General features: G+C 39.6%; 1 protein-coding gene across 1 annotated transcript in view; it reads right to left on the bottom strand.

The window, feature by feature from the left end:
- Nucleotides 1-12,725, bottom strand: part of nAChRalpha1 (nicotinic acetylcholine receptor alpha1) — a 70,163-nt gene that overhangs the window by 8,629 nt on the left and 48,809 nt on the right. The window contains exons 6-9 of the mRNA XM_086840774.1: nt 7,222-7,402; nt 2,956-3,416; nt 2,680-2,891; nt 797-1,101 (exon numbers count right to left, since the gene is read on the bottom strand). Coding sequence (XP_086696900.1) covers nt 797-1,101; nt 2,680-2,891; nt 2,956-3,416; nt 7,222-7,402 — 1,159 coding nt within the window. The remainder of the gene's footprint in view (nt 1-796; nt 1,102-2,679; nt 2,892-2,955; nt 3,417-7,221; nt 7,403-12,725) is intronic.

The raw sequence follows: 12,725 nt of genomic DNA on the forward strand, positions 1-12,725 counted from the left end.
CTCACACATTCTGAGCCCAAAGTACACAGAATCGTTCGTACACATGGCAAATTCGCCGTCAAATGGCAAACTGCTGCACTGCTGCAACCGCATGTTGCAAACTCCTCCTATTTGCGCACAAACAACTCAATCACTCAGCTCCAACGGTGGCGACAGCACGATTTCCCTTCACTTTGCCATTTCAAACCCACCAGACCCACTAGACCCACCAGTTCCAGCAGCAGCACCACCAGAAACCGAAAAATATCGCCTTCCATCGACACCGTGATTCAACCGAATATGGTTGGGGTACACTCTTTTTTTTCTTTTTCGGCGGATGTTGGATTTTTGTCGGACTGCAGCTAATGCGGGTTATCAGGAGCAGACATAAACACAGGGCCAGACATGCTGGCCTGGTCTGGATTGGTTTGGTTGGGTTTGGTTTGGTTTGGTTAGGTCTGCTCCAGTCTGGTCTGGTCTGGCTTGCCTGTTCCATTTGCCAACGATTGGAGTTTGGCAATAGGGGAAAACAATACGGGTGTGGCAGTGTGGCCACGGATTATTACATTTTGCTTTCTGTTTTGTGGGAAATTAATTACAGCGTGGCAAGGCAACAATTCCAATTTCAATTCGCGGTTAAAACTCAAAAAGGAGAACGGATTTGGTTAGTTTTTACAAACCAAATGAAAGGAAGTATTTAATTCGTTTACTTTCCAGGTAAGTCGTCAGTTTATTTGGTTAAGGACTAACTTTAAAAATAATAATCAAACGAAGATAGTTGCTGTGAAAAATATTAAGTACTTTAATCAATACTCACGCTCTCAAACTTATCCTTATTCTTCACATGCTGCGCTATAAAGCGTGATCCCTCGATGGTCTTCTCCATCTCACGGGCATAGGGTTTCTCGAACGTGGGACTGAGATCGGCGGCCGCGGCCGCAGCGGCAGCTGCAGCAGCTGGACAACAGCCGGGACTGATGTCCCCGTTGAGGCCCGAGGGGCTAAACAGGTCGTCATCGGCGCCCGGAAGTGGCAGTGAGGAGGGCAGAGGCGGTTCACCAAAGCAATGGGCGCTAATGCCACCCGCCGCGGCCAGGTCGAAGCGGTGTGAGGCGGGGAGTGCTGCAAATAAGTGAACAAATCGGAAGAGATTAGTGATTTGTAAAATAGTAACTTTAAAACTGTCTGTCTTCTGCCTTATTGTAGTATCTGACCCGAGTTTAAATTATTAAAGCACAAATTTACCAAATTACAGCTAATACTACATAAAAAAACTCTTTCCGAAGGTCACATCTTATTTTCTTGCCGGGGATCGGCATTAACAGCATTAGGCAAATAAAGTTGTAAATGCAATTTGTAACTTTTCTGCTTTGTCTTTGGCGCAATTCTCTTAGGCACAATGTCGTCCCCGAAGGAAGTGGATGTGGACAAAGGACCCTCAACCTCGAGCGCAGGCCAACAGAAGCAGAAGGAAACTCAATAAATAGTTTTCTGCATTCTGTTTTCCATTTTGCATTTTCCATTTATTTCGCATGGCCATTTCAAAGTTTCAGCTTATTTCTTTTGTCGTTTCTCCTTTTTGTTTTCGCGCGCTTACTTTTCTTTCCGAGAAGGGGGAAATTATTAAATTTTTTAACCGCAGGATTAAGATGAAGTTCGTGTTTCCCTTGAACTTGGTTCTTTGGCTATAATTCGAAGTCAATTTCTTAATGACTTCGACTGCGGTGTATTACTTCTTTTTCCTGGTCTCAAGGGTCAACATGTCGTATACGTAATATTGCGTATACGTCAGGTAGTGCCGAGATTTCGTAGTGTTATTTAAAAGTTTCAGTCTGTTTCTTCTGCTGTTTTTTATTTTGCTTTCGGGCGCTTAGTTTTTTGTCTTTGAACGGAAAAATTAATAAAAGTCTTTAACAGCGTTATAAAGATGAAGTCTGTGTTTCGCAGTGAATTTAGTCCTTATACATATATGGATATAATACAATTAGAAGTCAATTTCTTGATAACTTTTCTTTTCTTTTATTTTCTTTTTATTGCAGCTTTTGATCGGAGCTGTGTTTTCTTGTTGGAATTCCAGGTCTCAAGGGTGACCATCTCGTATACGTAATATTGCGTATACGCCAGGTAGCACCACGATACATTACAATTTTAGCTTGGAGAAAGTTTAACAAAAAACAAGGACAAAGTTAGACTTTAATGCCTCATCTAAATGCTGCTAGTCAATAAGAAAACTATACGAAACTCATTTCCTTTATAAGACGCGACCGAAAGTTTCCATTTGGCCGGCGTCCTTGCAGTTGCACTTGTTAATTGTCATAAATTATTTCGCCCGCCCCCGCTCTCAGCGTCATTATAAAGTGGTGTGTCTGAATGCATATAATTTCAATGTTGTTGTGCATATTTAAAAGGGAATATAAACTGGCAAGTTGCAACTTTCACGTTGCCCGCTGCATGCTCCGTTGGTAATGTGCCCACTAAAGCCAGTTGAAAACATTCATAAATTTCCCAACTGCAGCTCGGAACAAGAAGCCGCACAAGCAGCCCAAGAAGTAAAGTTCTACACAGAAAGTTTGCCTCAAGCAGAACGGGAAAATAATGGAAAACTTTTCCCTGTTTTCCATAGGATTTTCTCTAACAGCCTCCATCGGGAGGACTACCTTTGTTAGGACTAGTGGAGCTTAGATTCTGGTAACGACGTACCTGGAATGCCATAGTCGCCGCTGAAGCGCTTCGAATCGTAGTTGACAAACTTGTCCACATCCGGCGGCAGGTGATAGACATCGGTGAGCACCTCGGGCGGCTGATCCTCCTCGGGCTCCTCCTTCTTGGGCCGCTCGATGCAGAGCAGCTTGGGCAGGATCTGGATGAAGAGGCGTTGCACCCACGGTGCCATGCGATGCGTGACAGGTGATCTGCAAACCGAATGAGGAAAATTAGATAATCTTACTGAGATTACGATAGATAGAGTTCACCCACCTGAAGTTCACATTGAGCACGGCAATGGTGACCACGACGGAGAGTGTGACCAGCATCATGGTGAAGAGCAGATACTTTCCCAGGAGCGGAACTGTCAATGAGGTTGGCGGAATAATCTCCGCCAGCAGCAGGAAGAACACAGTGAGCGAGAGCAGGATGCTGATACAGAGTGAGATCTTTTCGCCGGAATCACTGGGCAGATAGAAGACCAGCACCGAGAGGAACGAGATCCCCACACAGGGAATAATCAGGTTGACCGTATAGAAGAGCGTCTTCCGGCGCAGCGTCAGGTTGAACACGATATCCAGGTAAGGTTCCTCGCAGCAGCTGTAGAACTTCTCATTGCGCACAGCAGGAACTCTCATAATATCCCACTCGACGGAGATGTAATAGTCCTGCAGGTCTATGCCCACCTCGATGTTATCCGAGTCGGCAGTTTGCTTCAAGTGCCTCAAGTCAACCTGGTAAAATTTTTAAAATTTTATATTAATTTAATATATATAAATAATTACAGAAAGTATTAAAATTTATTATGGACATTTTGTTTATTATTTTGAAATGACAAATCGGGATAGATCGACTCAATAAGTAATTAAATCAAACAAAAGACAACTGCGCCAATAAGAATTAAATCTTAAAGTTAAATTGATATTATTATAAATCAATTCTAATTTTGTTTAACATTTATTTTAAGCCTACCTATATTTTATATTTAAAAAATATAAATTGTTACAAGTACACGTGGCCTTTATATTTGTGTATACCCTCGATGGGTATTAAAATTTTAGTCAGTCATTTTCGAACATATAGACTATATATATTCTTGATCAGCATCAGCCGAGTCGATAGAGCCATGTCTGTTTGTCAGTCGTTAAATGCATGTGCTGCTCTCTCTGCGAATCTCCAGAGGCACCTCTCTCTAGACTCTCTAGAGGTAACTCTTTCCCTCTTTCCCTCTTGCGCTCTCACTCTTACTTTCTCTGCTCTTCTCTTTAGTCGAGGAGTATAAATAGAGGCATTGCCGGCCCGCCGCCCTCAGTCTCTTCGCGGCCTTCGAGGTGTTTACATCGATAGTGATAGTGGTAATGATAGTGATATCGCCTGACCAATGCCTAACATATGGATAACCAGGAAGTAGCTAACTTGAATGATCCCAACAGAAGCCTACTTGAAGTCACCAAGAATATATCTTTGGACTGGGAGGAATTAAGCTATGACTAAGAAGAATCTTCTACTGCGGTAAGTCTTAACCATGACAATTATATTATATATGTTATGTAGATGCTTTAATTATATTTCTATTACTTCTCGTAATGCCATGGACCTTGTTACTTAGTTTAAATTCAAAGTGATTCAGCAATTTGTATTAGGGATATTTACAAATGTATACTCAAAGTTAACAGCCTAACTCAATTATAAATTATTCACTAATATTGATTTTGTACCCTTGCAGGGTATTATAATTTCAGTCTGAATATTAAAACGTAGTGAAGCAGTCATTTCCGGCCCTATAAATCATATATATTTTTGATCAGAATTAAAAGTTGAATCGATCTAGCCATATCCGGTAGAAAAATAAATTTTTAAATTTTTTTCTAAATTGTATTGCTAAAATTTGTAAATTGTTAAAATCTCGAAATTTGACAAAAATTTAAAATTTATAAATTTAAAAACAAAGTATGCAGATTTGTTAACCTTGTAAAAACTAGCATAGGAAAACTTTCCGAAGAGAAATTAATGCATTTTTAGCTTAGTTATGATATTAGAAAAATTTGGATTTCACCAAAAAATTAGCACATAAAAATATTAACTTATTATAACTAGAATACCCATATTATACGAAGGCCAAAAAGCCATTGATTGGCAATTGCAATCGAAATCAAATAGCTTTCAAAATTGAAACTAATACACGTTTCGCTTAGTTATGATCGATTTCACATTCGAACTCATGATCCAAGATATACAATGAATACGATACATACTTCCTCTTTCTTTGTTTTCTTTTATAAAATTTGTATCTAGGGATTATCCAGAGATCAAAGAGTGGGATAATCAATAGGAGAAACTGGCACCTGCTGCCTTTTGCTTTAAACTTGCTGATTTATGCCCAGCAACTTTGGCAACTGCTGCACCTGTTCGCCCCGACACGAACCCGGGCCAATCATACATCTATTTATGTTGATTTGTTGGCTCATTTCCCCAGGCTCCCTCGACACCATTTGCCCCAAGTGTCGCTCACGGCTTTTCCGTGCCCCTTGCCAGATGCCAGCTGGGCAAATCAAAGGTGATGGGAAAACGTACTTTCTGACAAATTTTTGACAATCGTCAATTGCACAGTGAATTGCCCAGAGGGTGAGAGACAGAGGAAGGCAGGTAGGTAGGGAGTCTCGGTGAATGGTTCCTATTCCTGTTCCGGATCCTAACTCAGCGTCTGATGGCAGGAATCGAGATAAGTTTGGCTCACGTGCCGCCCGAAACGCAAATGACATTGGCGCTTGTAACCTTTATTTCATTTCCATTTGTCTTGATTTACCATTTGTTGTCTGTTGCTCATTTATCAGTTGGTGGTTCTGTTAGTGGAGTGTCTTTGAAAGCGATTTCAATTATTAATAATAAAGTTTATTCTGTATTTTCTGAATAACAGCATATTATTCCCGATACTTCCGAGAGGCTAAGGTATATTTATTATTACAAAAAACTTTAATAATTAAAGTACTTTCATCAGCCTAAGCAACGAAATTTCTGCTGCCAAGCAATCATATTTAGGCAAACTATTCTCGACTCCTTATTTGTTACTCCAGGAAAGTTTTGTAAGGGAAACTTGGAAATAGTTCAAGGATTTCCCAACTAACCAACCATTCATTCACTTGTCTATTCATTCCTAGGCCCGACCTTTGGATTCAGCATTCTTTCTTTTGTCGTGTGTACTTGGCAAACTGAATAAAGAAAGTAAGAAAAAAACTATGGAATACATAAACCTCTCAGTCTGCCGGGACAGCTGTCATTAATACCTCGTCCTGCATTTGCGCTGACACTGTAAAATGCCCAGAAGCCGATTCACAATTCCATATCCCACACGGGTTGCGAAAAAGTCGAAAGTCAATGAAGCATGCTCGAAATTTGTGATGCGTAAAAGGGAAGCAAACGAAAAATTTATATGTAGAATAATGTGCTGTCATTTTTCGATTTTGCCCCAGCTTCCACTTCCTTTCTCTTATATTTTGTTGCTGCTCATAATGAACACAATAACAATGGGAAGGAAGAGCCTGGGCGGCCTTCGAGCGGCGCAACAGTTGTGCCGCCCCCCAAAAAATATTTTGGAAACACCCTCGATATTAGGTTATTGGGTATTTAATTTTGTAACTTAAATGGTTTACAATTTCTTTTAATAATATCCATGAAGTTATATAACTTATTTATTGAATAAATAGAGTAAAGTATTTACAGATGTTTATTAATTTCTTTATCATTGAAAATTGAATAACATTCTAAATTTCCACTTCTACTACATAATAAATTAATTAAGTATTCAGAACAAATTCAAATCACTAACATAAGGCGTTGTGTTTCTTTAATTTAAGAGGTATTCTCTACTCCGAGCTCCTCTAAAATTTTATAAATTTCACTTTTCTTTGTTTTTTGTCGTTAACAGTCCCTACACAAAAGTTTTTGAAAAGGCATGGGCGTGGCCTGGTTCATTAAACGCAGCTGCCAGCTGTTATCTCGCACACCCACACACACACGATGCGCATGGAAAATGGAAAATGGAGGGGACTCCAGTTGATTTATCACATGACAGCAAGTGAAACGTGTCAAGTGTACAAAAAACAAAGTAAACATTAACTGCAGAATCTCGAATGAAAAAAAAACGCGCACATATATTTAACCATGAAAATCCATTCAAGTAAATCATAAAAAGCGTACGTTCTTTTTCATTTTTTAACATGTTTAAATAGTCGTTTAACGGGGAGTTAACTCCCGCAACCCCACATATATGTTATTTCTTAAAATTAATGTTTTTATAATCGAGTCAGAGCAACGTTTGATTAGCACTCAGTCAGACAGAATCAAAGCCAGCCTCAGCCTCTGTCTCAGCAATATTCTTCTTTCGGATTTGGTTCAGCTTCGATTTTGATTGATGGCCCAGGACATAATCTGTCCGTGGCCAGAGTTGCCAGCTGTTGCGGCGAGCCTTCAGGATTTGGGATTAGGCTAGGGATTGGCATAGGGATTGGGTTTGGGTGGGTTTGTGATGGAAACACTTACCATGTAACCATCGTAGGTCCAGGAGCCGAACTTCATGAAACATGTCTGCTCATCGAACGGAAAGTATTCGACATCAATTTCGCAAAAGGATTTGTAAATGGCGGGTGGTTTCCACACCACTTTGCCCGTGTGATGAAGAATGGCTTTTGTCATTATTGTCACTTCATAGTTGCCATCGGCGCTGCAATGAAAGAAGAAGATGGAAAAACATAAATTATGGATCTTTTATACAAAATTTCATAATTTAGAAATAAATTGAAAGAATAAATAGCATTTATGGTTCAATTTCTCATTGATATGTTGGGGTTTAGTACAAGATAAAATATATTAAAGAGAATCTTCTTGTTATATATAATATGTAAGATATTCTCTTTGTGTTTTTTCCATCATTATCTTTAATTTAAATCGTCCAGACTCTGGCTAATTGTACTAGCTTCAGACATTTACTTTTATTGAGCTTTCAACTGGCTTTTAATGCTTCGCTTTTACTGAGTTCTTTTGGTAGCCTCCTCTCCGCTCTACAAAATGTTGTCTCCGGTCAGGATCTACTAAAAATGCTGAGCTAATTAAAAATACATTTTAGGTTCTAATTACAAATTCATTTTAGACTACAAAAATTGCTAACTTTTTTTTTTTTTTATTTTTTGGTTTTGTATTTTTTTATTCTGCAGAATGCTGATGCGCTGATTCGGATTTGGATTCAGGTCCTGTTCCCCTGGGAAGGGCACACGCCTCCATATCTCGCATATAGCATCGGCGGCTGTGGGCTTTTGCGGGACGATGGTCCATTAGCAGCAAGGTCCTTTTTCGGCAAAAAACTCCTGGCCATCGCTGCTGGCCCAGAGACATACACTAAATCTAAATCCGAAAGCAAAGCATTTTAAAATGTTATTACAACAACACGGCAGTGGCAGCAACAACCACGGGCGGCAGCCATTAATGGCTAAAAACCATTTAAAATGGCTGTCGGCAATGCACACACACACACAGCACAGAGTAGTGACTGTTCAGGGGGGTGGGGAGCGAGATGGAGATAAAGAGCCGAGGAGTCTGGGGCAACAGAGAAAGAAAATCAACAAAGAGAACAAAAGTTTATAGGCGAAGCCGAAAAAAAAGGCAAAACCACGCCTGGGGGTCACCGCAATTGCAGCCATTATCTTAACGGTGATTCACACACAGAACGACACACACACAGCAGGAGAGGGGGAGCGAGAAGAGGGAGGGCCGGACAAGGCGGCGTATGAGTGTCATCGCTGTTCGTCCTGGCAGTTATCCTGGCCAAGCCGACGGCGCCTGCCGCGTCTATCAGCGCGTTAATCTCAGCGGCGCAGAGCGAGCACAGCGCCATCTTTGTATCTCTGGGCCCAGTCAAAGTTTTCAGGCCAGAAATCGAAGCACTTCACAGTGGGCACGAAAATGTTGGATATTATATAAAACTTAATACAAAATACAAAATTTAATAAACAATTAAATAAGTTAAAGCAAGAAATGGAACTAACTTAGGGAAGCTAAAGATTACCCGTTAAATTTGCAATTGAAATATATAATCGAATCGTAAATCGATCATAACTAACAGTAAAATATTCGCATTCTTTGAATCGATATTTATCGGTGTTTTAATATGACATTTTTCGGAAATATATAAGTTTAAAGAACTCATAACTAAGTCAAAAATGCATTAATTTTAATTCCAACATCTTTTCCATTTAAGTTTTTAATAGATTAATATCTGCGTACTCTATTTAAAATTTTTAATTAATTAATTTTTGTTGTAAATTTTTTTTTTTTGCATTTTGGACTATGTAACCCCATAATTTTTTTTTTTACAATTTTGAAAAAATTAAATTTTTGCCGGACATGACAATCTTGATTCTGCTTTTTGTTCTGATCAAGAATATACATATCTGATTTATAGGGTCGGAAATGGCTCCTTCATATCTTTTAAAGCTTCTGACCAAAATTATAATGCCCTTAATGGTTATATATCTGAAGCCTTAAACTTTAATGTATTCAATAATTAACTAAATAAAAATATTTTAAAGTCTTTTTAGGAAATACTATAAAATTAATTATTTAATCTTTTAAATTAACACAGTAACTTCTTAAAGAAACTGATCAAATTGTATCAAGTTTATTAGTATAAACATAGTTTTTCACTTTAAATATTGATTTAATCAATAGTTTATTTTCACCCTGAACTGATTGACTTAATGTTTGAATCTACACAGATTTGCTTTCAAGCTAAATATCTTAAATTATTGATAAAACTTGGCTCCACTGTACCATAACCGTAGCGAGGGAGTTGGCTGGCAACCCGCTGCCGGCCAAGAAAAACTTTTTGCTGACTTTGTTGCCGCTGCTCTCCCGATTCCCAATGCCAGTCCCCAGTTCGAGTCCCAGACTTAGTCACAGTACCAGTACAAAGTCCTTTGCGCCTTTTTTCCCCTCGTCCTGCTCGTATTTCTCTACGCCATTTTTATTTTTATAAATCTAATGAAAGATAATGAAATTTTATTTCGTTTCTTTTGATTTCAACGCAGTTGTCGTCAGCTTTCATGCTAAAAACTAAAAGCCAACAGCAGTTGAAAAAGAATCATAGATACGAGCGGAAGGCTGTGGCAATGAGAGGGGCGAGGGCATCTAGCAACATACAATAATAGAATTAAAGTGGCTGTGGCTCCTGTTCCTGATTCTGATTCCATTGCTCCGACTTCTGCTCCAGCTCCTAGCGCTGCCTGTGGCTGAGGGTGTGGTCCTTGGTCGAGGCCCGGGCCTCGCAAAAGTTCAGCTGATAATAAAGTTGTCAACAACATTCATTTAATTAAAGAAAACAAAGCAACACAGAGCACTTTGGGAATAGTATAGCCGAGTGCCGAGTGTCGAGTGCATGGTGAGGGAGTGCCAAATGTAGGGTTTTGGGGGTCTAATGCCTAGGCAGAGATTTATGGCATTCGGCTAATATGGCATCTCAAAATGGTAATGCGTTTTTCCCACCCACAACAGGGGAGTGTGGTGAGTGTGTTTCTATCTGGCTTAGCGGGGATTATGTTTCCCGCCAAATAGGCCATATGGGTGCGTCCTTAAATCTGTTTAGGCTTTGATGGCCAGGCATTTCAAGTCTGTCTACTTTGGCTAAAATGCAGACGAACCATGAGAACTCCACAAGACATATTTGATTTTTTATTACTTATATTATATATATTAGTTACTAATTAAGGCTCAGCACTGAAAGTTATTTGCTTATACATTTTGTATGCAAGGAATCAGGAATTCAGCACAATGGTTTTTATGTTTAAATTAAATATAATGATAACATTTATCATATCTCTTTACTATATTTAGGGGTCTACTTTAAATATTTAGCGCATAATATTGTTAACAAATTTAGTCTAAAAATGCCTAATAATTTCATAGGGTTCTCCAAATCATTATTCGGTCCTTTTCATGTTTAGATCCATAAGGCATTCATAAGATTTTGTTAATAGTTACACAACAATAGCAAGCAATTAAGATGACAAAATTTTCATCTCCATGGAGACAAACAGTAATTATTCGGCTTAAAGCCCAAATGAACTCATATGCGAAATATATACATATGTACACATGTCTGCGTTTGTGCGCCATCTAACCAGAATAATAACCAATCGCATAAACCACTAAGTGCGGCCAGAATAAGCTCGGCGGTTATGGGCCCAAAACCGAAAGCTGGTAGACCAAAGCCAGTTGTATGCCAGCCGTGGTCTTGAGTCAGTCGAGTGCGATTTTAATTTCTTGGATCAACATGAAAATTAATTGCTGGAATTAAGCGGCTTTCACAAATACAAACAATGGGCCCATAGAGTGTGTCGGTAGTCGTGAGTTTCGTCAGTGTGTATTGGTGGTTGGAGGACAAAAGCTCACTAAATTATAGAGGCTTCGGAGTGACTGTGTCACGTATGCCCTTTTGATGAGCTCATATGCCAGAAGATAATTATGCCAGGGCCCCGGAGACCACTTTCGACGCGTTCGGGTTGAGTGCACAACAAATGCAGAAGGTAATTGCAATTAAAAATTAACAAAAATGTTGCCAAAAATGTTGCAATTTGCTGGTGGCTTGTGGCTCTTGGCTGTTGCATGGCCATAGAACAAAACACACAAAAAACATGCCGAGCCGCGTTGCAATAAATAACAACTTTTGACGCTTGTTTCAAATTCTTTTGTGGCCCGGCATTTTGGTCCTGAATGTGTGTGCTGTTGTTGTGCGGTTTAAGTGCCTCACGCACGCAGGTATTCGTGGTGGTGGTGTATGCTGGCAGAAAATTTTGGGCCATTTACAAAGGGCCCAGAGCCGTAAACAGAGGCAGAACCACAGCCAGAGCCCCGGCCAACTATTTATTTTTCTGCCATTGCGCGTTTAGCAGACAATTAAACATTTTTCATTGCATACAAATGGGCGCGGCTGCGTCGGGATTCCCCTCGTTTCGCAGCACAAAAGTTGCATCGTAAAATAGATTGCCATCGTCCTTGTTGTGAAAGCGAATGTGTGTGTGTATGCGAATGCGACAATAAACGCGCTTTTCCTCCGCTTGCACATGTATTTGCATTTAAAATTACAACAAGCGAGGCGGAGGGGGGAGGGAGTCCTTTCCCCGGGAGCCGCTCTTTTTTTGCGCCCTGCAATTCTCGGTGCTTAATTTCTGCATACATTTTCCTGCCTGCTTGTTTGCGCCAAGGATCGAAGGCTTTTCCTCGACGAGCGCAAACAAATCAAACTAAGAGCCCACCCCGGCAGGCAGCAGCAGCGAGGATATTGATATTGACGTTGGACTTACGTTTATTATCCTTGTGGCAACATTAAAAGCCTACAAGATAAATATTCGCCTAGCGTTCATTTAATTTTTATGAATTTGTCGCAGATTTCTGCCGAGATTCAAGCACTGGAGATGCCATAAAAAAGGCCCGTAAGCCATCACCTCAACTTGCCACTAAATTAAATGGACTTTCGACCGGGGCCATTTAGCCGTTTGAATTGGCAGGCAGGAAAGGAAAACACAAAACACAATTAAGTATCCGCCATGGACACAAAGGACACTTCAAGTTCAATTTTATGCGACAACAAAGCGAGCCATGGCTTCATTATGGCGCGTACAAATAATTTGCAGTTTAAAAAATGTCTCAACGACTAAAGCCGGCCATATAACACCCATGGCGTTCAAATAACACTCTGTCCGGGTACACAGAGAGAACGCAAATCTTTTTATATTATTATATAAAGAGTTTCAAGTATAAATATTTATTCTAAGCCGATTATTATTTAGAATTATTCTAAAATGAATATTAAATTAATTTGAGCATGGCAAACATTTATAATCTTTTCCAGATCTAGAATTATTTCTTAAAGTATATGTCGCCATAGTTACTCACACTCACAGCTACAACGAAAATGCTTTTGTAGTCGTTGCTGGCAAATGAAATTTAAGCTTTTTCCAAGCAATAAATTACGACTTTTTATGACACTGCCAGCG

The sequence above is a fragment of the Drosophila serrata genome, unplaced genomic scaffold (genome assembly GCF_035046125.1).
Source record: "Drosophila serrata isolate PLE 108 unplaced genomic scaffold, ASM3504612v1 contig_382, whole genome shotgun sequence".
Taxonomy (NCBI): domain Eukaryota; kingdom Metazoa; phylum Arthropoda; class Insecta; order Diptera; family Drosophilidae; genus Drosophila; species Drosophila serrata.